Source organism: Lipomyces oligophaga (genome assembly GCF_038497815.1).
Source record: "Lipomyces oligophaga strain CBS 7107 unplaced genomic scaffold V1516scaffold_10, whole genome shotgun sequence".
In the NCBI taxonomy this organism is placed as follows: Eukaryota; Fungi; Ascomycota; class Lipomycetes; order Lipomycetales; family Lipomycetaceae; genus Lipomyces; species [Lipomyces] oligophaga.
Genome location: NW_027117794.1, coordinates 185624 through 205293, shown reverse-complemented (window position 1 = coordinate 205293; position 19670 = coordinate 185624). Strand labels below are relative to the sequence as shown.

At 42.6% G+C, this 19670-nt stretch overlaps 12 protein-coding genes across 12 annotated transcripts; 8 read left to right on the top strand and 4 right to left on the bottom strand.

Moving 5' to 3' along the window:
* The first annotated feature begins 95 nt into the window (after nt 1-95).
* Nucleotides 96-1364, top strand: V1516DRAFT_708996 (mitochondrial carrier domain-containing protein). The gene is made up of 4 exons (XM_066924209.1): nt 96-308; nt 360-489; nt 533-680; nt 739-1364. The coding sequence occupies exons 1-4, from the start codon at nt 202-204 to the stop codon at nt 1269-1271; spliced, it is 918 nt and encodes a 305-aa protein (XP_066775025.1). The 5' UTR covers nt 96-201; the 3' UTR covers nt 1272-1364.
* V1516DRAFT_681958 (autophagy protein Apg6-domain-containing protein) lies at nt 1257-2507 on the bottom strand. Its single transcript, XM_066923321.1, has 2 exons — nt 2247-2507; nt 1257-2199 (listed from the first exon to the last, which is right to left on the bottom strand). Exons 1-2 carry the CDS (start codon nt 2386-2388, stop codon nt 1370-1372), a joined length of 972 nt encoding a protein of 323 aa, XP_066775024.1. The 5' UTR covers nt 2389-2507; the 3' UTR covers nt 1257-1369.
* Nucleotides 2508-2785: 278 nt separating this feature from the next.
* On the top strand, nt 2786-4126 carry V1516DRAFT_629928 (Spo11/DNA topoisomerase VI subunit A; the record flags this gene model as incomplete). The annotated part of the gene is made up of 6 exons (XM_066919911.1): nt 2786-2916; nt 2968-3065; nt 3122-3378; nt 3426-3578; nt 3630-3946; nt 3997-4126. Coding segments are annotated over 6 exons (1086 nt in total), but the record flags the coding sequence as incomplete, so codon positions are not given.
* Nucleotides 4127-4173: 47 nt separating this feature from the next.
* On the bottom strand, nt 4174-5244 carry V1516DRAFT_613396 (histone H3-K56 acetyltransferase; the record flags this gene model as incomplete). Its single annotated transcript, XM_066919312.1, has 1 exon — nt 4174-5244. A coding segment is annotated over one exon (1071 nt), but the record flags the coding sequence as incomplete, so codon positions are not given.
* A 509-nt stretch (nt 5245-5753) lies between these two features.
* V1516DRAFT_681949 (signal recognition particle, SRP19 subunit) lies at nt 5754-7070 on the top strand. Its single transcript, XM_066923320.1, has 3 exons — nt 5754-6336; nt 6397-6499; nt 6547-7070. Exons 1-3 carry the CDS (start codon nt 5944-5946, stop codon nt 6999-7001), a joined length of 951 nt encoding a protein of 316 aa, XP_066775021.1. The 5' UTR covers nt 5754-5943; the 3' UTR covers nt 7002-7070.
* Nucleotides 7015-8070, bottom strand: V1516DRAFT_681946 (SGS domain-containing protein). The gene is made up of 4 exons (XM_066923319.1): nt 7880-8070; nt 7731-7824; nt 7176-7668; nt 7015-7130 (listed from the first exon to the last, which is right to left on the bottom strand). Exons 1-4 carry the CDS (start codon nt 7894-7896, stop codon nt 7105-7107), a joined length of 630 nt encoding a protein of 209 aa, XP_066775020.1. The 5' UTR covers nt 7897-8070; the 3' UTR covers nt 7015-7104.
* Nucleotides 8071-8076: 6 nt separating this feature from the next.
* Nucleotides 8077-12584, top strand: V1516DRAFT_681942 (uncharacterized protein). Its single transcript, XM_066923318.1, has 5 exons — nt 8077-8467; nt 8655-8808; nt 8871-9179; nt 9234-9420; nt 9473-12584. The coding sequence occupies exons 1-5, from the start codon at nt 8441-8443 to the stop codon at nt 12270-12272; spliced, it is 3477 nt and encodes a 1158-aa protein (XP_066775019.1). The 5' UTR covers nt 8077-8440; the 3' UTR covers nt 12273-12584.
* A 105-nt stretch (nt 12585-12689) lies between these two features.
* On the top strand, nt 12690-14289 carry V1516DRAFT_666730 (pyridoxal phosphate-dependent transferase; the record flags this gene model as incomplete). Its single annotated transcript, XM_066920767.1, has 4 exons — nt 12690-12743; nt 12891-13039; nt 13088-13107; nt 13160-14289. The coding sequence occupies 4 exons, from the start codon at nt 12690-12692 to the stop codon at nt 14287-14289; spliced, it is 1353 nt and encodes a 450-aa protein (XP_066775018.1).
* Nucleotides 14290-14407: 118 nt separating this feature from the next.
* On the top strand, nt 14408-15069 carry V1516DRAFT_681937 (uncharacterized protein). Its single transcript, XM_066923317.1, has 2 exons — nt 14408-14870; nt 14931-15069. The coding sequence occupies exons 1-2, from the start codon at nt 14469-14471 to the stop codon at nt 15009-15011; spliced, it is 483 nt and encodes a 160-aa protein (XP_066775017.1). The 5' UTR covers nt 14408-14468; the 3' UTR covers nt 15012-15069.
* V1516DRAFT_681936 (Acetokinase family-domain-containing protein) lies at nt 15005-16574 on the bottom strand. The gene has a single exon (XM_066923316.1). The coding sequence runs from the start codon at nt 16334-16336 to the stop codon at nt 15080-15082; it is 1257 nt and encodes a 418-aa protein (XP_066775016.1). The 5' UTR covers nt 16337-16574; the 3' UTR covers nt 15005-15079.
* A 183-nt stretch (nt 16575-16757) lies between these two features.
* On the top strand, nt 16758-17647 carry V1516DRAFT_687886 (putative NADH-cytochrome b5 reductase; the record flags this gene model as incomplete). Its single annotated transcript, XM_066923761.1, has 3 exons — nt 16758-16802; nt 16860-16889; nt 16940-17647. The coding sequence occupies 3 exons, from the start codon at nt 16758-16760 to the stop codon at nt 17645-17647; spliced, it is 783 nt and encodes a 260-aa protein (XP_066775015.1).
* A 634-nt stretch (nt 17648-18281) lies between these two features.
* Nucleotides 18282-19637, top strand: V1516DRAFT_681934 (uncharacterized protein). The gene has a single exon (XM_066923315.1). It carries the CDS (start codon nt 18368-18370, stop codon nt 19583-19585), a length of 1218 nt encoding a protein of 405 aa, XP_066775014.1. The 5' UTR covers nt 18282-18367; the 3' UTR covers nt 19586-19637.
* Nucleotides 19638-19670: the final 33 nt, after the last annotated feature.

The following is a 19670-nucleotide window of genomic DNA, read 5'->3' as shown; positions in this document are numbered from 1 at the left end:
GTCTATGCATTTGCGCAGGGGGATCACGTGATGGAACGGGCCATAGACCTATCCGACGTCGGCCCGATATTAGCCTGAGCAAGCCCTGGAGACCAGCCAATAGTCAAATTTTGTTTTGGAAATAATCTACAATTCGCGAGTATTCTGAGGAACTTTAACTTCATTAAATACAATTCATTTTACAAGTAAAAAGTACGTCGAATGTCGGACAAAAAACAGCTCAGTGGTGCTGGTGGGTTCGCAGCAGGTGCTCTGGCAGCGTGCGGGGCCGTCACCGTGACCAATCCTATAGAAATAGTGAAAACTCGGTATGTTCGGCACAAGTATAGAATTATGGAAAAATGCCAATGGTTATGCAGATTACAGCTTCAAGGTGAATTGGCGGCTCGTGGACAGGCTCAGAAAGTCTATACTGGCCTGTTCCAAGCGCTAAAAGTTATTCTTCAGAACGAGGGCATTCGAGGATGGCAGCGAGGACTAGGATGTGCTGTATGTTGGCATTTTGTGCTTATCAGGCAAAGCTAATTAGCAGTACTTTTATCAAATCGGCCTAAACGGTTGTCGGCTTGGGTTTTATGAGCCGATTCAGCGGTTAACGTCCGGTCTGTTTCTGGGCGATGCTAACAAGTCAAATTTGGCTATTAATGTATTCGCCGGAGCAAGTAGCGGAATTATGGGTGGTAAGCTAAATAAAAAATTATAGGAACCTCGGTTAAGCCTTTATACTAAATGTCACAGCTATTGCTGGGTCTCCATTTTTTCTAGTTAAAACAAGGATGCAATCATACTCGCCAGTTTTCCAAGTAGGCACTCAAACGCACTACAAGAACTTGTGGGACGGTTTATCATCGATTTTCAAAGCAGAGGGATTCAAAGGCCTATATAGGGGCGTGGATTCTGCGATTTTACGAACTGGAGCAGGATCGAGCGTTCAGCTTCCAATTTACAATTATTGCAAATCTGTTATAGAACAGTATAAATTAGCCGAGGGCCCTGCTCAACATCTTATGTCCAGCGCGGTAAGCGGTCTCGGTGTATGTATAGTTATGAATCCCTGGGACGTAATTATGACCAGGATGTATAACCAGAGAGGAAACTTGTATAATGGACTAGTCGACTGTTTGGTTAAGACGGTGAAAATTGAAGGTCCTATGGCTCTCTACAAAGGATTTTTCGCACATTTGATGCGGATCGGTCCGCATACTATTCTAACTCTGACATTTATGGAGCAAACGCGAAAACTGCTCATGCTTATCGAGGGAGTGAATTAATTTGGGCCTTTGTATTTATTATATAGACATTGTAATTTGCATCTTGAATTTAAAAATAATGATATAGAAACACCAAACACCGCTATCCAAATGACAATTCATAACTTCTTTAACATTAAGTTCGCAGCGGCAGATGCGCCCTCCATCGCGAAAACATCAGTAAATACATTCGTAGCTTGCAACCGTCTGACCAATTCGGTATCATGTTGCAATTTATTCCGAATCATATCACGTTCAAACAAAAACTCTTCCAATTCAGTCTCATAATTATTGCGAGCAATCCAAAACTTCTCTTCTTCCTCGTCCAATAGTCGCGACTGGCATTGTAAGTCTTCAATCTCCTTCTCGACCGCCTCTCGCTCCTGCTCCGCGGCTTTCAACTCGGCAAGAGCGTTTGCCTGTTCAGTTGAAATTTTTTCTAGTTCTTTTTCAGCTGAAATTTGTTCTTCCAATGACGGTTTCTCCTTCTGGACTTGTTCGTAGAACCTGTTGTACGCTTCCTTTTCGCGTAACGTTTCAGCACACTGCTGTCTTAAACCTGCGACGAGCGACTGCAAGCACTCAGAACAGACCGGGTGATCTATATCTGTTTTACCATTAACCAAGTCATAAACTCGATCCGATATCCTAAGTCGACTTGAAAGTGAATACAGTCCGCCTTCGCCATCTGAATTGTCATCCTCTGCTATATCAGCTTCCTTGTTGGCATCTTCGGATTTTCGAATCATTGTTTCGTAAGACCCCACATTTTCTTCTTTACGTGCCCTGCTGATCATTGAATCACTCAAGAGCACAAAAGATTCATGTGCTGATCGATTAGAATATGAGATTCCACTTGTTCGTGCCTTCATGCTCGCCGGCGTCAAGGTTCCCTGCAATTTTTCACTACTATTTCCATTTGGTTCTCCTGGAGTAACTGGAGCCGAGCCTGACCATTAGATAAAGGTAAATTAATAGATACTTAAGAAAACATACTCGTCATTGTCTGCCCTATTTTGACATTGTCAAGATCTGATAGTTCTTGGATATCAAGCGGCTGCCGGCATCGGCGGCATAATGGTATTGGCTGAAACAGCGCCTTCTTACTTTCGTAAACTGTTCTAGTTCCACTCATCATGACTCATGTAATACTGCCTTGTTCTAATATGCGAGGTACAGTAATAGATTAATCAATATTTAGTTGCATATGGATTGATAATGAACTGTCAGAACTATACCCTTGGATTACAGTGTTACTCCCAGCGGAGTTGTAATACCTTGTTAAATTATTATATTGTTAGTTCGTAAGGTTAGTTAGATTTCTTTGTGTTCTTGATTATTAATAAACTTTATAAACAAAATAAAATGGATTTAATGGATCTTTATAGCGAAGAATTCAGCGAAGAATTTGAGTTACTACGTAGTTCATCTGATACTGATCCAAACGAGGCATTAGTTGATCAACCCGACGATAGTAGGTGTTACTCAATTGATTTCGGAAATGCGCACTATTTCTCATAACCATAGTTTTCAAAAAATCGGAATCTGACAAAGAATATATCTTAAATGCAATCGAATTGATGGTAATCTCATTTTTAACCAAGTTAGAGCGACAAGGAGAAAGTGAGATCAAACTGGTGAGCCGGAATACAAAAACAGCCGTGAAGTGCGTGACTTGATTGACTACGATTTCAAGAGTAGAAAATAACTCTATCAGGTTTGATAAGCAAAAGAAAATACTGGAGCCTGGAAAAAGAGACTCTTATTTACTTGTTAAATTTCCTGGCTCGAATGCTCGTGCGACATGGAAATTTGGTATCTATAATAGCGCACTTGTCATGCAACGGAATTCTGAATTAACCATAATGTAGCTGTAGTGCTACGAATACTGGATTTTATCTCCGATTGTTTAACTCATGAGCGGATTATGACTAAGAGAGATATATATTACCAAGATACCAAACTTTTCAAATCTCAACAGACAGTTGATCTGATAATTGATGATATCGCGAGAACTTTGAAAGTCTCGCGATCAAGTCTTGGCATAGTTGCTGCCCAAAAAAGTCTGATTTGTGGGAACTATCAGCTTGAAATGGCTGACTGCTCGGTGTTGATGGGTTCGGGAGATGTAATTTGTTCAAGCCATTTGAATTCATCTGTACTGACTAATAGCAGATCCAGCTAATTCCAACTATGGACCAGGTTGCAAGGATTTCAATTATTCGGTGCAGCTACGTCCTAGTGGTCGAGAAAGAAGCTGTCTTTCGGTGCCTCCACTCCGTGCGATTTTTTGATCGGCTTGACATCGGGTCGGGCATTTTAGTCACTGTAAACAGCAAAATATTTGCATCATATCGAAAATAATTTTAACTATATTAGGGCAAAGGATATGCAGATATCGCGTGCCGCCAATTTTTATTTCAGTTTTCAGATTTATATCCGTCGATTCCAATCTTTGCCATTGTGGATTCAGATCCTCATGGGATCGACATCTATGCGAATTATAAATTTGGGAGTCGCGCGCTAGCACATGAAAATGGCTGGCTTACTACTCCTGCAATCCAATGGATAGGTATAAAGATAATCGATTACACAGAGGATTCTGCCTGGATACCGCTTTCTCGAGTAGATCGAAGAAAAACTGCCAATTTATTAAGAAAACCATGGATAAAGCAAGATAGTGAAATTCAACTTCGGTAGGGATGCTGTTTTTACTAATTCTTGTTGTTGCTAACGGGCCAAATAGGACAGAATTGCAGAGAATGCTGTTTCTAGGATACAAGTGCGAAATGAACACGATAGGTACGGAAGTTAACAGTGTTGTTCGATACATAACCGATACAGTCTTTGCACATCTGAATAATAAAAATAGTTAACATTGTCGGGGTCGTTTTGATTCATTTGCCATTGTATTGGTAATAGAGGTCGGAGCTGTGCGAGGTGGTTTCACTCGTTTGCGAATCAATCCACTGTTGATAACTGTTACTGGCTTTGCAATTGTACTACTGGCAAGATTTGTTTTCTTGAAAGACTTTGCTGAACCTGATACAATCGAGCGAGCAGTTTCTGGTAAGAGAGCAGTACAAGACTTAGTCGCATTGCGAGCCGATTCTTCGTTCTCAAATGTCGATGTGACTATACTATCGTGTAATTTTATGTAAGTTTTCTGATCAACAACTGCACATGGAAACTCAGACACTGGTGATGAAGAGTAACGGCCATTTGTCGGCTTCAGAGATCCTTGGACGCCGATCAAAGACACGACAGCCCCAAGAAGAAACTCCTGTCTTGTTTCGAGCTCAATAAAAAACTGTTCCGTAGAGGTACAATCCGCTCTACCTTCCGCAATAATAAAATCCAGAAATCTCGATTTTGGATCGTCAGGAAAATTTGGGATATGCAGCACTGCCTTATCTGTTAAACGATCAGAATTTGAATTAAAAATATCTCCTTCTTTCCACAAATTCGTTTGTGATGCTGCTTGAATGATCGATTTAATGTCTCCAGATTCGGCTCCTGGTATCCGAATTCGCGCTAGAATCTGGTCGGTAAATGTGCTTGTCAAAACTGGTGATAATACGCGGATCCACCATTTTACAAGTCCACGGTCACTCAGCACATGTTTTCGAATGTTTTTCGAGGATTCAGGAAATATGTATTGAGGCTGTGATCGTGCAAACAAACAAATACGCGAAGGGATGTTCTCTTTGACTGTAGATTCCAGAAATGCTGAGAGAATAGCACTGGTAACGTGAGCCAAATTCAAACGGGCCGAATTGTCAGGACCAAACCCAGTCGAGTCGGCTTTAGCGACAAAAATAGTTGTCACAGAAGGGCATTGGTAAACGATAATTTCCAATGCTAAGACATATATCTCATCATAAGCGAGCGTTATTAAATGCGTCGAATACACATGATCATTCTGAAGTTCCTTGGGTCGAGGTTCAGTCAATCCTTGCTTTGTCGGTTTTGTGGCGATATGATAGACAACGAATTTGTGCTGTTCTGGGTCTTGAGTTTCTCCTGTAACTCGTCGACTTTGTTGGCACGCATCACTGCTCGGGAGAGCAGGACCGAGGTAGTGATTCCAAAAATTGGTAGTCCTACTAGTCTGATCAGTGTCAGCCATTTCTCTTGTTGCATACTGTTCTAGAAATGAGATTGACTCAAGCTATGTATTCCATTACAATGTGCCTAACATGAAACCAAGTAATACTATACAAGACGATAGTTCTTAGTAAGTTCTATTTTATGAAAGGACGGAGAAGGATGGGAGAGAAAGTAATTCACAATATTTAGCGTCGGCACCGGTGTCTCGCCAGTCCGAGAAATTTCTAAAAATACATATCTACACATTCAAATATAAATCGGCATTTAATGACCTTAAACTATTTATCCTTAGTCAATAATAGTAAGTAACTCCTTATCTACCAAATCAACTTTGCTGTATCTGTAGATTGAAAGTAAGATTATCAATGCTGTCTCTACTTCGATACATACCAGGACCTTATTCTTACATATACCGCTTCATTTAGAGTGCAAACATTTCCCCAAATTTTGACTTTCGACAAATTAATTGAATAATATCGGTCAATAAGTTTGAATTTTTGAAGACTCGCTTGATTTCTTACTACTTTGATCACAACTTCAATATCTACTTTATCTATTTTTTTCTACCTCTTCTCGAAGTAAGATGCTCGAAGAAATTGACGATGTAGACGACATGGATTTCGATCCCTCGGACTTTGATCCTCGAAAGGTTCTTGAGGCGGTTCCATCAGGACCGAACTCCGGAGGCGCTAGATTACAACCGAGTTCTTCATCTTCAACAGTTATGTCGGCTCGAGCGAATCCAATCGCGCCCTCAGCTGGCCGATCGACGCCTATGAGGGGTGGTATGAGACCGCAGTATACCGTTGACGAGTCACAATTTAAAGAATGGCAAATTCTCTATCCTGTGTATTTTGATGCACGACGAACCCACCAGGAAGGACGGCGGGTTAATAAGGAACTTGCAGTTGAAAATCCTCTAGCCCAGAAAATTGCGGAAGCTTGTGCTGCTCTGCCTTTACAAACTTTTTTGGAGGTAATTTGGATATAGTTTCGTTTTATTTAGAAATATTTGTTGAATATTAACCTGTGACAGCCGCAAAAACTGCATCCGAAAGATTGGTCAAATCCGGGACGAGTACGTGTCTTGATTAGGGATCCGGAGACTGGCAAATTGCAAAATCCAAATATTAAAAATAGTATGTCACCCTCATGTGCCACGATAACCCATATTTACCCCATCTAGAACGAGATTTGTACCGTCAGATCGCCATGTATTTACAAGATCATCCCACGGCTCCTGATGACGCTCTGAAGCTGCCTATTCCTGGCTTACCCGCCGACAAAGCACCTGAAAAACCGGCGGTACCTCGTGGCTGGAAAATGAACGATGTGCTGCCACTTCACAGTAATGCTCTTACCGGGGGAGGCGTGAACGAGAATATATTCAAGGATTTAGCGGGTGGTTTAGGAGGAATCCCTGGAATGGAAGGACTTGCAAATGGAAAGTTGCCGCCTGGATTGGCTGGACTTCCAGGTGGACTCAAGGGCTTAGAAGGTCTTGGTGGTCTGAATGGACTTCAAGGCTTGGGCGGACTCGGCGGCTTAGGTCAGCTAGCAGCAGGACTTGGTGGTATGGGTGGTATGGGTGGTATGGGTGGAGCTCAAGGAGGCCGCTCAGGACGAAAATCTCGGAAGTGAGTTGTATTATAAATTTGTTAGTGCAATAAAGATATAATGGATGAACTTATATAATACATGAAGCAATGCAATCAACAGTAGCACTTTGCAAACACCAGAATAACTACCACTTCTTCTCAACAAGTCCGCCTGTATTCATTAGCAACTACACAGGATGACTCGAGATTAACTTACTAGGAGGCTCTGTTTTGACTTCTCTCGACCCTACGTCAGTCCAATTAGTACTTAAAGCTGTCCCGTTACTCTCCACATAGCTCTTCATCATAGCTCGACGAGTGTCTTCATCTGAATCAGCGTAGAGCTTCTTAAAGAACTGTGACGCTGGATCGCCATCCTCTATTTCATCAGTGCCTTCTTCCTTTGACAATTCACTCGCAAGGGCATCCCAATTCTTCACTGTTGAGTTAGAATATGCGGAAGGAAGACTTGCTGAAGACGACTGCGATCCCGGTGCGGCGAAGTGTGCGGCGGTCGGTTGATCAGCGATGACTTCCACATCAGATTTCTCGAGAGCAGGCCATTTAGCTGCAGAACTCTTTGCGAGCTTGATTTCGATCTTGGTCCTCATGATCGAAGAGCGAGATCGAGACGGATCTACTGGAGCTGCAAACGGACCAAGCTCGATCGAGAACTGCGAGCCTTCTGCAAGCGGATAGGAAACTGATATCTGCCTCCGATTAGAAATTCAATCATGCTTGAGAGCAATAAGAATGATAAAATAAAACTCACCGATTCGGGTGTGATTGAAATCGCTGCATCGTTTGGAACATTCTTTATAAAAATTGAGATTGTCACAAACTCTTCGTTCTGATACCATTCGTGTCTTCCGATATTGGTCAGTCGTGCTCTCATCGAAGCAGTTGACGGCTAAGACTCACCTAATCTGACTTGACATTGTTTATTTTATTCAATTCAATTCAACCCAAAGTGTCGTAATCAACCCACCTCTTTGTCACCCAAATCTTTTTCGTGTAGTCTTCTCCCGTATTTTTCACAGAGCTAGATGCAGTTCCAGAATCGTCCTCCATCTCCCAGTCACATGATACACATCACATGACCAAAACCAAATCCACGTTTCCGCTGCTGGGTACTAGCTTGATAGACCGCCAGAATCTGGCTGGAACTGGCAGCCGACTCCTCCGTAGACACGATTTGTGGACGAAAAGGGCTAAGCAACAGCTAGTCATTTTGTCGATTTGCGGTCGATTTCGAATACAATCTTCTCTTTCTGGTTAGATTGCCGCAATTTTGCTCAAAATCGGGTCGTTTTTGGTGTGTCTGCCGGCTCAGCGTGGTCTAATAAGCAAGCAAAATCCAAGTACATCTCGCGACAGAAGTATCTTTTTTGTTGTTGCGACTGTATCGACTTTTGTTAGGATAATCGGGATATTAGCCGACATTCTGCACTGAACTTTTTGTTTTATTTCGTTTAGATCAGGATGGAAACCGCTATGGACTCCTCTACTGTATGTATCAACCCCCCGTTTCGCGATCTTTAGACGGCTTTTTGCGATACCTCTTCCGTATTCGTCTATCTTGCTTTCCAATGGTCGGTCGTTCAAACGATTCGGCATCCCAGGCGAATTCGATTGACTCTCTAAGTTAAAAATCTATTTCTCCGTCTTTAATCGCTGACTTTGTTTCGCCGTCTAGGATAATACGGACAATGATGGGCTATCTATCGAAACTCCCTCCCCATCTCCGCCGTCACCTCAGATCCAGGAAGATCTCAAACCTCCTTCCGAGAAAGCCCCTCTCGACTCCTCCGATTCCACTGAAGACGTCGCTCCTATTACAGCGGATGATTGTACGTCTTGTTTTTGCTTATGTCACGCTTGTGCCGTCGACTCGTAGCTAACCATTACAAAGATGATGCGATGATGAGGCTTGTCTGTCCGCCAATGGAGGATCTTGAGGTTGCCGAGGAAACTCACCATACTTGGCATATCGAGTCCTGGCGAAAACTGGAAAAGCGCCTGCATGGTCCTGCTTTTAAAACCAGTTGTTTTGAATGGCGTCCTCTTCTATTCCCGGCCGGAAACTGTGCTGACCAGGTCTCTCTTTATCTTGAATGCTCTCCTATTGAGAAGCCAGCTGATGAGACAGATTGGGCGGTCTGCGCTCAGTTTGGTCTTGTCATGGCAAACTATCGTGATCCGTCTGCTTTTCATGAATTTCGTACGTTCGGTTCATTCGTTTTGCAGTTTCATTTTGTATTAACGTGAAGTGTAGATGCCCATCATAGATTTACACATGACGACAAGGACTGGGGTTTTACAAGATTTTATGAGCTTGCTAAGCTTAATGTTAAATCTAACAATCAGGATTCCCCCCTCCTTGAAGATGATAAGGTGAACATTATAACATATGTGCGGATCATTAAAGATCCTACTGGTGTACTTTGGCACAACTTTACCAAGTAAATATCTTGTATTTTTCATTGATTCTGCATTGACTAACCTTGATTCAAGCTACGACTCTAAGAAAGAAACGGGCTATGTTGGTCTGCGTAACCAAGGTGCAACCTGTTACATGAACTCTCTTCTGCAATCCTTATTCTTTACTACGCAGTTCAGGAAGACTGTTTATCAGATTCCGACAGACACAGATGAACCAACCAGCAGTGTCCCTCTGGCTCTGCAGAGAGTATTTTATCAACTTCAGACTGCACAGCATCCCGTCGGCACGTTAGTTCTCACGCGATCATTTGGTTGGGATACTGCGGATGCGTTCACTCAGCATGATGTTCAGGAATTTCTTCGTGTTTTGATGGACAATCTTGAGGGTAAAATGAAAGGCACAAAAGTCGACAAAGCATTAAATGAGCTTTTTGTGGGTCAAATGAAGAGTTACGTTAAATGTATTAATGTAGACTTCGAGAGCTCGCGGACTGAGGATTTCTGGGATATTCAACTGAATGTCAAGGGCATGAAGAATCTGCACGATGCTTTTAAGGATTATATCCAAGTTGAAACGCTGAATGGCGAAAATCAGTACATGGCTACTGGTCACGGACTCCAAGATGCTGAGAAAGGCGTCATATTCCAGTCATTCCCTCCGATTCTGCATCTGCAGCTGAAACGGTTCGACTATGATTTTATTCGTGATATGATGGTGAAAATCAATGATAGATATGAGTTCCCGCTCGAGATAGACCTGAAGGAGTTTTTGACTCCCGAAACGTCTCGCGATGAGCCTTGGGAGTATGTTTTACATGGTGTTCTTGTTCATAGCGGTGATCTTAATGCTGGCCATTACTATGCGCTACTAAAACCCGACAAAGAAGGTGATTGGTACAAGTTTGATGATGATCGAGTCACAAAAGCAACATTGAAGGAAGTATTGGACGAAAACTACGGTGAAGATCTGCAACCCAATACTCAGCAAGTGAATTCTGGGTTCATGGGGCAGTATGCTGCGATGCGTCAGCAGCCAAAGTTTTCCGTGCGACGTCATTCAAATGCATACATGCTGGTATATCTCAGAAAGTCTCGTCTGGACACTATTCTGGCGCCACTGGCTGCCGAAGACACACCCCTCCATATTGCTGCTCGGATCGAACAAGAGCAGCGAGATGAAGAAGCTCGCAGAAAGGAACGTGAAGAGCAGCATTTGTACATGACCGTCAAAGTAATGTCAAATCGTAACTTTGTACATTATCATGGATTTGATATCGCACAATGGACTGATGATGCTGCGGGGTCTGATGTTCCTGTAGAAGCACGTCCTTTGCTCTTGAAAGTTTTACGGAAATTCCGGGTTTCAGAATTACGCGATTTGGTTGCTAAAGAGCTTAACATTGCTCGTCCGCAGACTCTAAGGTTCTGGATCATCACTAATCGACAAAATAAGACTTTGCGACCGGACTCTGTGCTTCCTGATGATCCTATTTTAACTTTGGAAGAAATCAAGGAGAGACAAGGTTCAAAAGGTACCGATTTGAAATTGTACGTCGAGCAAGCACAATATAATTCCGCGAATCGGACCATTGTGCCGTTTCAAGCAGATGGAATCGGCGAGCACTCTAAGCGATTTCTCATTTTCATCAAGTATTTTGATGTTCGCGAGCAGACTCTGACCGGTGTCGGCTGTGTTGTATTGGGAAAGGATGATAAGCTTTCAGATATGGTCGTACAAATCAACGAGCTGATGGGTTGGCCATCGCACACGAATTTACTGTTGTACGAGGAAGTCACTTCTACGATGGTGGAATTTTTAAAAATCAAGCAGAGTATTGCCCAAGCAGAAATCCAGGACGGTGACGTGATCTGCTTTCAAAAGAGGTTTTCAGATTCCGAGCTGAGTAAAATTCCGGGCTATCACGACGTGAAGTCGTATTACGATTATCTGCGGAATCGTGTGCAATTAGTGTTCAAGCCGCGACCATCGGACGATGAAGAGCTTAAGGAATTTCAGCTTTATTTGAGTTTGAATGATACCTACACACAGTTGTCCACGAAGGTAGGAGCGTATTTGGGAGTCGATCCGACGCATTTACGGTTCACATCGACTCAGTTATCAGGAACTGTTCGGAACGTGATTCGGGCCAACACAACGGCCACATTAAAAGACATGATCATGCCTGGTTACTCGCAGCTAATTTCACCTCTGATGTTTTATGAAGTCTTGGACGTTAGTTTGCAAGAACTGGAATCCAAGAGGCCTGTGAAAATTATGTTATTGACAGAAGGGATTGTGCAAGGTCATATGTATGATTTACTTGTGCCTAAGACGGGATATGTGCGGGATATCATTAACGAACTGGTTACAAAGGCAGAACTGCCAGTTGAATACGCAGAGAAGATGCGAGTATATGGTGTTCAAGTGAACCGAATTCATCGACAATATCCGGAGGACCGTGCAGTGCAGAGTATTTTGGAGAGTGCAGCCTTGTATGCGGAAGTTACTGGACCTGATGATACGAAGAACAATGATGACGAGCGATTAATCAGTGTATTTCATTATCAGAAGGATGTGAGTCATACACATGGAGTGCCCTTTTTCTTTACCCTGAAAGCTGGAGAGCCATTCTCTGAGACCAAGAAGCGACTGCAGAAGCGGATGGGGATGAGTGAAAAGCAGTTTGAAAGGATCAAGTTTGCGTTAATACAACGAGGACAGAACGCAAAGCCCTTTGAGCTTGAAAATGATGATGATAAAATTTTATATGACATGGCTGAAAGAGACGATGAACTTGGGCTGGATCACCTCGATAAGACAACCTATCGAGGACTGAGACATGAGCAGCGTGCGATTTTCATAAAGAAGTGAGATGGGACGGTAGTGAAAGTATTATCATTGGATACGAGTGTTGTGTGCTGTGCGTGGTTATTGTTTCTATGCTTCTGATGTTATTTCATCATGTAAAGGATCGAGGAAATATGACTGTTTCCGAGTATTGGATGAAAATTAGTCTGGTGTATTTATACGACTTGGTTATTATTTAGTAATATTATATTATTATATTATTAAAACTTGGAATTAGAGTGCTGATCTGGTGATAATACATTTGCACAGAAAACTTGACGATTGGGAGAAACGGAGCGGAGAAATTAGTCAGAACACTGATAGAATAGTATGAACAATATTTTTAGTAAAACTTATTGATAATTGGTACATTAAGTATATTAACTACAATTTCTATTCGTGGCGATTTGACTTCTGAGATTATCAGTAATCGAGAACTGAATGTCCGGACTCAGTCGTTATTTAATTCGTGGAAAGGCATTGCCTATCAAACAGGTAAGCCGGCAATTTATTTGTCGTGCTTCATCAGTAGCGCTTGATGTGAAAGAGAGAGAGAAAGAAGAGGTAAAAAACCAACCATATATTTTTTGTTTTATTCGCTAGTTTGATTCATTAGTCTGACGATAATAATTTCAAATCCAGACCGTCGAAACACATCCTGATCCTTCAGAAACTAGTAAATCGAGCGGATTTCTGAAGACTTATGAGCCATACTGCATGGTCACGTACGCCCGACCGAGTATAGTGTTCACGCATGGGAAAGGCTCATATTTATATGATTTAGAAAATCGGTGAGTGATAATGATGGTGATAAATTAAACCGATGCTAATGAGAATAGAAAGTATTTGGATTTCACGGGTACGAAGAAGTCAGTATGCAATTATTTGGAAATAATATTGATATGTATTAGCGGGAATCGCGGTTAGCGCGATAGGTCATGCCGACGAGGAATACGCAGAGCTTTTGCGAGATCAAGGTTTAAAGACAATTCATACGTCTAATCTATATTACAACGAATGGACAGGACCGTTGAGCAAACTACTCGTCGAGCGGACAACTGGCTCACTGGACGGAGGAATGCGAGGAGCTGCACGAGTGTTTGTGGGTAACTCTGGGTCGGAAGCGAACGAAGGTGCCTTGAAATTCGCTCGCAAATATGCAAAAAAACGGTATGGATTTGATACAGAGAAAGTTGAGTACGTTTCCTTTCACCGTTCGTTCCATGGTCGAACGTTTGGTAGTCTCAGCGCAACACCAACTGAAAAATACCAAAAACCTTTTGGACCAATGGTTCCTGGTTTTAAATATGCAACATTTAACGACATTGAATCTGTGAATGCTCTTGTCACCGAAAAAACCTGCGCGGTGATCGTAGAGCCTATTCAAGGCGAAGGCGGTGTCTATCCTGCTACCTATGAATTTCTTGCATCGCTGCGTGCAAAATGTGACGAGGTTGATGCGTTGCTAATTTTTGATGAGATCCAGAGCGGATTATCTCGGACAGGACGCATTTGGGGCCATGAAGCTATCACTCCTAGCGATTCCGTGGACCCAAGTAGTAGTATTGTTCAGCCTGACATGATTACCATTGCGAAGGCGCTTGGCGGCGGTTTCCCGATTGGCGCCATCATGGTGACCGAGAAAGTTGCCCAGGCCATTACGGTCGGTGACCATGGAACGACTTTTGGCGGAAATCCGCTTGCAAGCCGACTCGCACACTACGTCGTCGACAAGATTACCGCACCGGACTTTCTTGACGCAATCAAAAAGAAATCTGAGCTTTTCCGCGCAGGACTGTCCCAGATTCAAGAAAAATATCCTTCTGTTGTGACTGAAATTCGCGGCACTGGTCTTATGTGGGGTATTGAAGTCAAAACAGATCCAACTCCTATCGTGGACGCTGCACGACATCGTGGTTTACTCGTTATCACTGCCGGAACGAATACTCTGCGGATCGTGCCACCTTTGGTGATTAAAGAAGAAGAAATCTTAGACGGTCTGGCCATTTTGGACTCCTCTATCGCTTCTGTTCATGCTTAAAGTAATTATCATTTTGCAAGACCTCTATTCTTATTTATTAGGTAATAAAGTTCTATCTATTATATAATGTCTTCTCTCCCAGCTGAAAGATCTGGACAATTAAATTACCTCCATCATCATTACTATTTTCTTTGGAACTGCAATAAGAAATTCTAAATTAGTATTAAAATCAGTTTCAAATGCTAAAAACTACAATTTTCAACTCATGTCGGTTTTTGACGGCATCCAGATTTAGTCGTCGTACGTACTCGGATTTCATGAAGACTCGACCAGGCCCGCCTCGACTCTCCAAACAAGAGCAAGATGAATTTGACAGATTGGTAAAACGAGCTAATGCGCCGTTTGCATCTACATCTGCTTCTGGGAGTGGAGAAGTAGAGGAAGAATTCGTGGAACCTGAAATCGAAGTTACAGTTGATGAATTGGCATTAGAAGAAGTCGAGCAAGTTGAGCAAGTTGCTGAGGCAATCGGTGGCACGGAACGATCGTTAAAGAATGATGTAAAAGTCGTAGATCGCTCGTTTCATCCTGATTATCTTGGAAAAACAATCCCCGAATTTGAGGGCGAGGTCAATCCGAAGGTATGCAGTTTTAATATTTGACTCAGATTCCTATTTGAATTTAGGCTAAAATATATCTAGACTGGAGAAATAGGAGGGCCAAAGCAAGATCCTCTCCGACATGGCGACTATAGTTTTAACGGACGAGTCACGGATTTTTAGGTATAATTCATTTTAATTCTCTAATTTCAGTCTAATAAAATAAAACAAAAGGAAAAAAGTAATAAAAATTAAAAATGCTTCTGATACGCTTCTTTAGCCATCTCTACTTGTTCATCGGTCCGGACAATCAACGTCTTTAGCGGGCATACAACAGGCGACACAATTGAGACAGCTCCCGAATCGGACGATGCTCGGGCATTCAATTCGTCGTCGAGAGTGAATCCGAGACATTTCACTGCCTCTACAACAGCAGCCCGTAGTTCCAGGCTGTGCTCGCCGATTCCGCCTGCAAACACTAGCGCATTGGCTTTGCCCTCGAGCGCGACCCAGTATTGACCGACATACATTGAAACACGATTGACGAACATGTCGAAAGCAAGTTTTGCGTTCTCATCATTGTCTCGAACCATTCGTTGCGTGATCAGCCCAAAATCAGTAGTACCCGCAATCGAATTCCAGCCAGATTTCTTATTTAAAATATCCTCCGCGACAGTGAGCTTCATTTCCTGCGAAAGAGCATGCGACATCCGTGATGAGTCCGAATGATAATGGAAGATCAGCGACGGATCAATCGAACCTGACCGCGTAGCTCCTGGTAGCCCTTCGAGAGGTGTCAGACCCATGGATGTGTTCAAAGATTGTCCGTTCTTGATAGCGCACGCAGAAGCGCCAGAACCAAGATGAAGCGCAATGATGTTCAACTCCTCGGGGGGAATACCCAAGTACTCTGATGTCGCACTAGTGATAAACGCATATGACAGACCATGGAAACCGTACTTGCGCAGTTGGTGCCGTTTCTGGACGTCGAGACTGATCGGAAATGTATATATGTGTTTTGGAATTGACATATGGAAGCTCGAATCGAAAAATGCAACATTCTTAGTGGTTGCCAATACAGACCGACATGAGTGTACGATATCAAGGGCTCGCTGGTTATGCAAAGGTGCGAGATCAGACAGCATAGCTAGTTCATGATCGACTGAGTCGTCAATCACCAGCGGCTTTGAGTTTGCTCCTCCATGAACGACTCGATGGCAGGCAAGATAGATATCATCCAAGGAGTTGATGATGTTTTCCGTCGAGGCCTGTAGCCGTTGGATCAGAAACTTGAACGCGGAGTCATGCTCGGGACAGGAGACTTGCTGCTGCTTGACTTTTTCCTTTATTTTACCCTCTTCGTCAAATAATGTAAAGTCATAGAATTGCGACTTGGCCGTGATCCCAGATATCTGACCAGACAAAATAAGTGGAACCGAAGGATGGTATTTGAAAAGAGAGAATTTAACGGAAGATGATCCTGCGTTAAGACAAAGTATCAGTTTCATTTTGGCAATTCTCGTCTACTGTATCTAGGTTTGTTCTAGCATTCATATGACAATGAGTTTTGAAAAATGATCTGATCGTAATTGGAAATGCATAAACTAACTACCGCATTTGGAGAAGCGTAAATAAGAACAGGTCATTTAATTGATGATTGTTCGAGACCCAAAGATAGTCTTAATTAATTCAATTGATCACTGCCAATTCTAATTAATTGTATAGAATAATAAAATGAAAAATAAAAGTATAATTAAAATAAGAGAAAATAAATTAAAATAAAAACCATACAAAATGTGTGCCCAATCAAGTTACCTTAGCGGTCCACTCGGTCGTCTCTGTCAGCTCTCTCGTCATTTCAGACCTCGATCACAGCTACTCTTCTGGAGTTTTTCTGATAGTCGACTTTACCACCACCAACATTTCAAAATGGCTAAAGTATTTACTGGATCAGAAGAATATATCGACTTGACTGTGAGTTGTTGTTTGATTTTTTTTTAATTGGATTGCGCTAACTCGTTGATGTAACAGCTCTCGGGGAAGAAGGAGATTTCACCAAACGTAAGCTACGTTCATTGTCATCGACTAAGTCGATTACTAACTGACTCCAGACTGCGATCTACACATTCGACTTTCCCGAGAAGGATGCGATTAGCGGACTAGTTATTGCGTCGATCGTCATGGTCAAATATGTGACACCAAAGGGCAACAACGTCGTCCGGCCGTACACACCGATAACCGACGTCGATCATATCGGCTCCTTTGACTTGCTCGTGAAGACATATCCCGCTGGAAAGATGTCTGTGCATATCCAAAAGCTTGCTATCGGAGACAAGCTTGCATTTCGCGGGCCGATCGTGAAATATGCGTGGACTGCAAACAAACATGACGAGATCGTTCTGATTGGCGGGGGTAGTGGCATTACACCATTGTTTCAGCTGTTGCATGCGATCGACAAGGATCCCGAGGATAAAACCAAGGTGACTCTATTCTACGGCAACGTGTCTGAGGACGATATTCTGCTGAAAGCCGAAATCGATGCGACTGTCGCGAACAAGCCAGACCAGTTTAAAGTTGTCTACGCGCTTGACAAACCGACGTCCGGATCCTGGACGGGGGTGACGGGTTACATTACTAAGGAGGTTTTGACTCCACTGATTCCACCGCCTTCGTCCGCTAACATCAAATTTTTTGTCTGTGGTCCCCCTCCACTTTACAATTCCATTTCGGGCAATAAGATTTCTCCTGCTGATCAGGGCGAGCTCACCGGAATTCTTGCTGATCTCGGCTATGCCAAAGAACAGGTTTTCAAGTTTTAGCTGATTTAGTCACCTGACCGCGAACCCTACCGACTCAAGTCTATAAATTTTTCCTTCCATCTTAAGAGCAGTACCTTCCTTTTTTTTTATTTCAAGCATAATAAAAATCAAAATTTCAATTGATTTTAGAGTGAGTACTTTTTTTTTGTTATTTTTGCCCCTTCTGTTCTCTTTGTGATGATATTTTTCATGACTTCTTTCCATTTCCGAACTCGACTATGACGAGGACGACCATGACAACCAGGACTCCTTCGCCGGAAGTTCCTTTTTTACTTGCCAGTAAATTTGTCTGATCAGAGAATGGCATTGAATTGACTTTAGATAACTGAATACTAACTGAATTAGATTAGTAAGTTTTATTTTTTGCCTTCACCATATCAAAATAAGTTATGTCAATCAAGTGATGAAAATGCCCAACAACATTCGCAGTTTCCACGGTAGCAGTCGCTTAAGAACCCATCTTATGATTGCCGGTGACCGACTCTAGACCTTCCTGGGATGTCTGATGATTGATCGATTCAAGTAATTTAACTAACATTTATAGATTTAGTTAATAAATTGACGTTATCTTGTAATTTGCTGTAAAAAAATTTCGTTGGGAGGAGAACCTTTCCTAAAATCGTGAACATTTGTAGAAGTGTATAATTACTGATGAAAAGAAATTCTCTACTCATATATGCATATATATTCAAGCTTACATATGCATGTAACTAATTGACAATGACAAGCCGAGAATTGAACGATGGAGTGGATCTAGTTCTGTCTGTTCTCGATGCGACGCAGAAACTTGCGAAAATCAAGACCGAAGCAGGTACGACAGAAGAGCAAGGTAGAACTAATATCAACTATTCCGAGGCGGTAGGCACAATACAGATTCAATGCATGAAAATTGCTTTGTCGGACTACGCTGCTAGCGGTACTAGTAGTAGCGAACACGAGATATCAGTGCAAGATCGCCGGAGAGCAGTTTTAGGGTGCTTAACTACCATTGCCGGAGTACTAGGTTTGATAGCTGAGCAGTTGACCATTGCAAACAACACGGAATGGCGATGCAGGGGTGATGTTGGACTTGAATGGCGATGTGAGACAATTTTCGAATTACGAAAAGCAGAGATATGCCGGTTTCTTGTGAGAGTCGAGGATTTTGTGCATGTGCTTGCGAAAGTCGAGACGTTGATCGATTCACCTATTTCGCAGCAAAATTTAAAAATTAGGTCTCTCGATCAAGAAAAGGAACAAGAAACAAAACTCGACGAAGCGGCAGGATTTGTTGTCGAGCTATCGACGGCGATTCGGATTCAGGAAGACGGATTCAAGACAGATCCGATCGAACAGTGCTTGTCCACACTTGTTCAGATCGTCACAGGCTTGAAGACAATCGTTCAAGATACGAAAGCAGAGCTCGACGAGCTTGTCCAAGATCCCGAGTCGGTTTATTTGGCCGCTAATTTTGGATTGGAGCTCTACGATTCAGACTCGGAATCTGATACTTCTCCTAGGAAATCAAATCGATCAAAGGAAGAGCTTCAATTCCTTGTCTCGCTAGCGCAAAAACTATCCATTCGTGCAAACTATCTCCAGATCCTCTTCACGTCTATCGTCAAGCGGCGGCTCACTAAGACCTGCATATCCGCTATCATGACCTCTAAAGATAGCACTGCCGACCACAACGCCGACAGCAATGTCTCAGCTGCCGCATCCTATTTAGATCAGCTCCACCACTACGCAGTTGCAATTTCTCCAGTTTTTGATACGCTCGTCTGCTCGCTGTATGATATTGATGACTCTTTTGAGGCCCAAAAATTAGAGATATCATCAAACCTAGCTTTGTTTAAAGCAGAATCAGTGCGATTACCACAGCTCGCAGCTACTGCACTACAAGACAAATATTCTCCTTGGTTCGCTACTTGGATAGACAGATTTAATGATGATTTATGATCTAAATTAATTTCATATGGTATATTAAAATAAATTTCTCCGGCCTGCCTGTATATCCTTATTACCATTGTCCCAGCCAAATGCA

Bases quoted from the DNA above. Each gene is read 5' to 3' on its own strand.
- V1516DRAFT_681942 (XM_066923318.1), top strand. From the start codon at position 8,441: ATGGAAACCGCTATGGACTCCTCTACT. The intron at 8,809-8,870 runs GTACGTCTTGTT...ACCATTACAAAG, and splicing joins TCCTATTACAGCGGATGATT to ATGATGCGATGATGAGGCTT. The intron at 9,180-9,233 runs GTACGTTCGGTT...CGTGAAGTGTAG, and splicing joins GTCTGCTTTTCATGAATTTC to ATGCCCATCATAGATTTACA.
- V1516DRAFT_681934 (XM_066923315.1), top strand. From the start codon at position 18,368: ATGACAAGCCGAGAATTGAACGATGGAGTGGATCTAGTTCTGTCTGTT.
- V1516DRAFT_708996 (XM_066924209.1), top strand. From the start codon at position 202: ATGTCGGACAAAAAACAGCTCAGTGGTGCTGGTGGGTTCGCAGCAGGT. The intron at 309-359 runs GTATGTTCGGCA...ATGGTTATGCAG, and splicing joins ATAGAAATAGTGAAAACTCG to ATTACAGCTTCAAGGTGAAT. The intron at 490-532 runs GTATGTTGGCAT...GCTAATTAGCAG, and splicing joins AGCGAGGACTAGGATGTGCT to TACTTTTATCAAATCGGCCT.
- V1516DRAFT_681936 (XM_066923316.1), bottom strand. From the start codon at position 16,336: ATGAAACTGATACTTTGTCTTAACGCAGGATCATCTTCCGTTAAATTC.
- V1516DRAFT_681937 (XM_066923317.1), top strand. From the start codon at position 14,469: ATGCTAAAAACTACAATTTTCAACTCATGTCGGTTTTTGACGGCATCC. The intron at 14,871-14,930 runs GTATGCAGTTTT...AAATATATCTAG, and splicing joins AGGGCGAGGTCAATCCGAAG to ACTGGAGAAATAGGAGGGCC.
- V1516DRAFT_681946 (XM_066923319.1), bottom strand. The intron at 7,669-7,730 runs GTGAGTTTTATT...AATCGGAGGCAG, and splicing joins TTTCAATCACACCCGAATCG to ATATCAGTTTCCTATCCGCT. The intron at 7,131-7,175 runs GTAAGTTAATCT...TAATGAATACAG, and splicing joins AGTCAAAACAGAGCCTCCTA to GCGGACTTGTTGAGAAGAAG.
- V1516DRAFT_681958 (XM_066923321.1), bottom strand. From the start codon at position 2,388: ATGATGAGTGGAACTAGAACAGTTTACGAAAGTAAGAAGGCGCTGTTT. The intron at 2,200-2,246 runs GTATGTTTTCTT...TCTAATGGTCAG, and splicing joins AATAGGGCAGACAATGACGA to GCTCGGCTCCAGTTACTCCA.
- V1516DRAFT_681949 (XM_066923320.1), top strand. From the start codon at position 5,944: ATGCTCGAAGAAATTGACGATGTAGACGACATGGATTTCGATCCCTCG. The intron at 6,337-6,396 runs GTAATTTGGATA...AACCTGTGACAG, and splicing joins CTTTACAAACTTTTTTGGAG to CCGCAAAAACTGCATCCGAA. The intron at 6,500-6,546 runs GTATGTCACCCT...TACCCCATCTAG, and splicing joins AAATCCAAATATTAAAAATA to AACGAGATTTGTACCGTCAG.